Source organism: Aplysia californica, unplaced genomic scaffold (assembly GCF_000002075.1).
Source record: "Aplysia californica isolate F4 #8 unplaced genomic scaffold, AplCal3.0 scaffold00711, whole genome shotgun sequence".
NCBI lineage: Eukaryota > Metazoa > Mollusca > Gastropoda > Aplysiida > Aplysiidae > Aplysia > Aplysia californica.
In genome coordinates, this window is record NW_004797981.1 from 226933 (window position 1) to 228752 (window position 1820).

Genomic DNA, 1820 nt, shown 5'->3' on the forward strand with positions numbered 1-1820 from the left:
GACCTGTGAACTGCGCACTAGTCATCATCTCATTTCGCCCTCCCGAAAAAAATTCGTCCACAAGCCTAAATAATACGTAGCGAATGAGTTAAGGGCACCTTCGTCAAAACTCTCATAGCTAGTTATTCCGCCGAGTTTATCTTTCGTAGGAAGTTTTGCCAGGACCAGGCTCCTTTCAGAACATTTACCTCCTCAATTAGTGAGGTCTTTACCAAAGAAAAGGCAGTCACTGTGCTACGTCAGAAGTGGGCGGCAAACTGCAAACTACAATTGAAACGGCCGGGCCAGTCGTCAACCTCAATGGCTACAACCGCAAAAAAATTAAAGTGTGCGCGCCCCCCGCCCCCTGCCGACCAAGAAAACCAGCTCCAGGCTACCGAAACCGAGCCCCCTGCCGTCGTACCATTAACCCCCCCAGTCCTCGTACCACCACCCCTCTCTGTCATCGTAACACCAACAGTTGTAGTTGACGAGGAGACTACAAGGGATCCCCAGATGCGGTCGGTCTTGGCTGAAATTTCACAGGCAGCTTCTCTCTTCATTAGCCCTACCCCTGCCGTGATTACACAAACTGAATCGGAGCCGCGCGCCGAGATTACGGATCAGGAGCTCGCCGATCTTATGGACCTGGACGAGTTCGTTCTTTGAAGGTACAAGTGCTTCCCTCACAATCACCACCTCTCGCTCACCTCGCCTCGCAGCTGGCGAGAGATGCGCTCGAGCGCTCATTTGCATAAAAAGCTCAATGGGCCCTGCACGCGCGCTCATGTTAGTGTGGATTTATGCCAGGGGGGCAAACCCCCTGAAACCCCCCTCTCCCCACTCTCTTGATAAGACTATAATAATATGTAAACCCCCCTCCACAAGCAACACTCGCTCGCTTACCCGCCTCGCCGCTGGCGCACAACGGGAAATGTCCTGTGGAACTACTTTTCCGCACGTGACGTAGACAACTCTGAGTGCGTGGTTTGATAAGGCGCGCGTAGTAATCATGGGTGTAAACAAGTGGTCCGGTAAAGTACAATCCATCCTTAGTCTTAGATTTAGATCTAGAATCTAGAATCTAGATCTAGATTTAGATTATCTAGATCTAGACTTAGATTATCTAGATCTAGATTTAGATTATCTAGATCTAGATTTAGATTATCTAGATCAAATATAGATCTAGAATCTAGATCTAGATCTAGTCTAGATCTAGATCTAGACTAGATCTAGATCTATATTAGATCTAGATATAGATCTATATTCTAGATTTCTAGATCTAATCTAGATTCTAGAAGTAAAGTTGTCGCCTTTTCAACTCGTTTTACATGTAAATAAAGATAGCAAAGGATACGAATACGCCCCAGCAAGGAGACGACTATCCATATCAGCAGCAGGAATCAAATGCAACTGATGAATCTCAACGTCATTCCTCTCTTTCTCATGTTTTCCAGAAAGCTAAAGGTTGTTTACTGTGGTTGGATACCACCGTCCGCCATATTGTTTTTAGTAACAACCTGCGCAGGAATGCTCAAAGAGCGACGGAAATGCGCATATCTGTGGCAAGAGCACAAGTCTCCGCAAAAGAACAGGAAGATACGGCTTCACCAAGGAGTTTAGAACTAAACTTACTTTTAATCTCCTTGGGCTTCACAGAATTCAATTCGTAGAATTCTGTGTACGACCTGTACCCTGCTTGCGCCAATCCAGTCGCTTTGGAAAAATCCGGATTATGTTGGCGCACCCCATAAGAAAAAGGCCGGCACTATTTCTCCGAACGTTCGGGAAAATAAAGCTGGGCACTATTTCTCCGAACACTCTGAAATCACACCCTTTCC

The 1820-nt window shown here is 46.5% G+C and overlaps 1 protein-coding gene across 2 annotated transcripts in view; it reads right to left on the minus strand.

Moving 5' to 3' along the window:
- LOC101861002 overlaps positions 1-1490 on the minus strand; it is a 51783-nt gene extending 50293 nt beyond the window's left edge. For both annotated transcript variants that reach the window (XM_005108713.3, XM_013088257.2), the window contains exon 1: positions 1337-1490. In XM_005108713.3, the coding sequence (XP_005108770.1) occupies positions 1337-1368 (32 nt within the window). In that variant the 5' untranslated portion in view covers positions 1369-1490. The remainder of the gene's footprint in view (positions 1-1336) is intronic.
- Between the last annotated feature and the right edge of the window lie 330 nt (positions 1491-1820).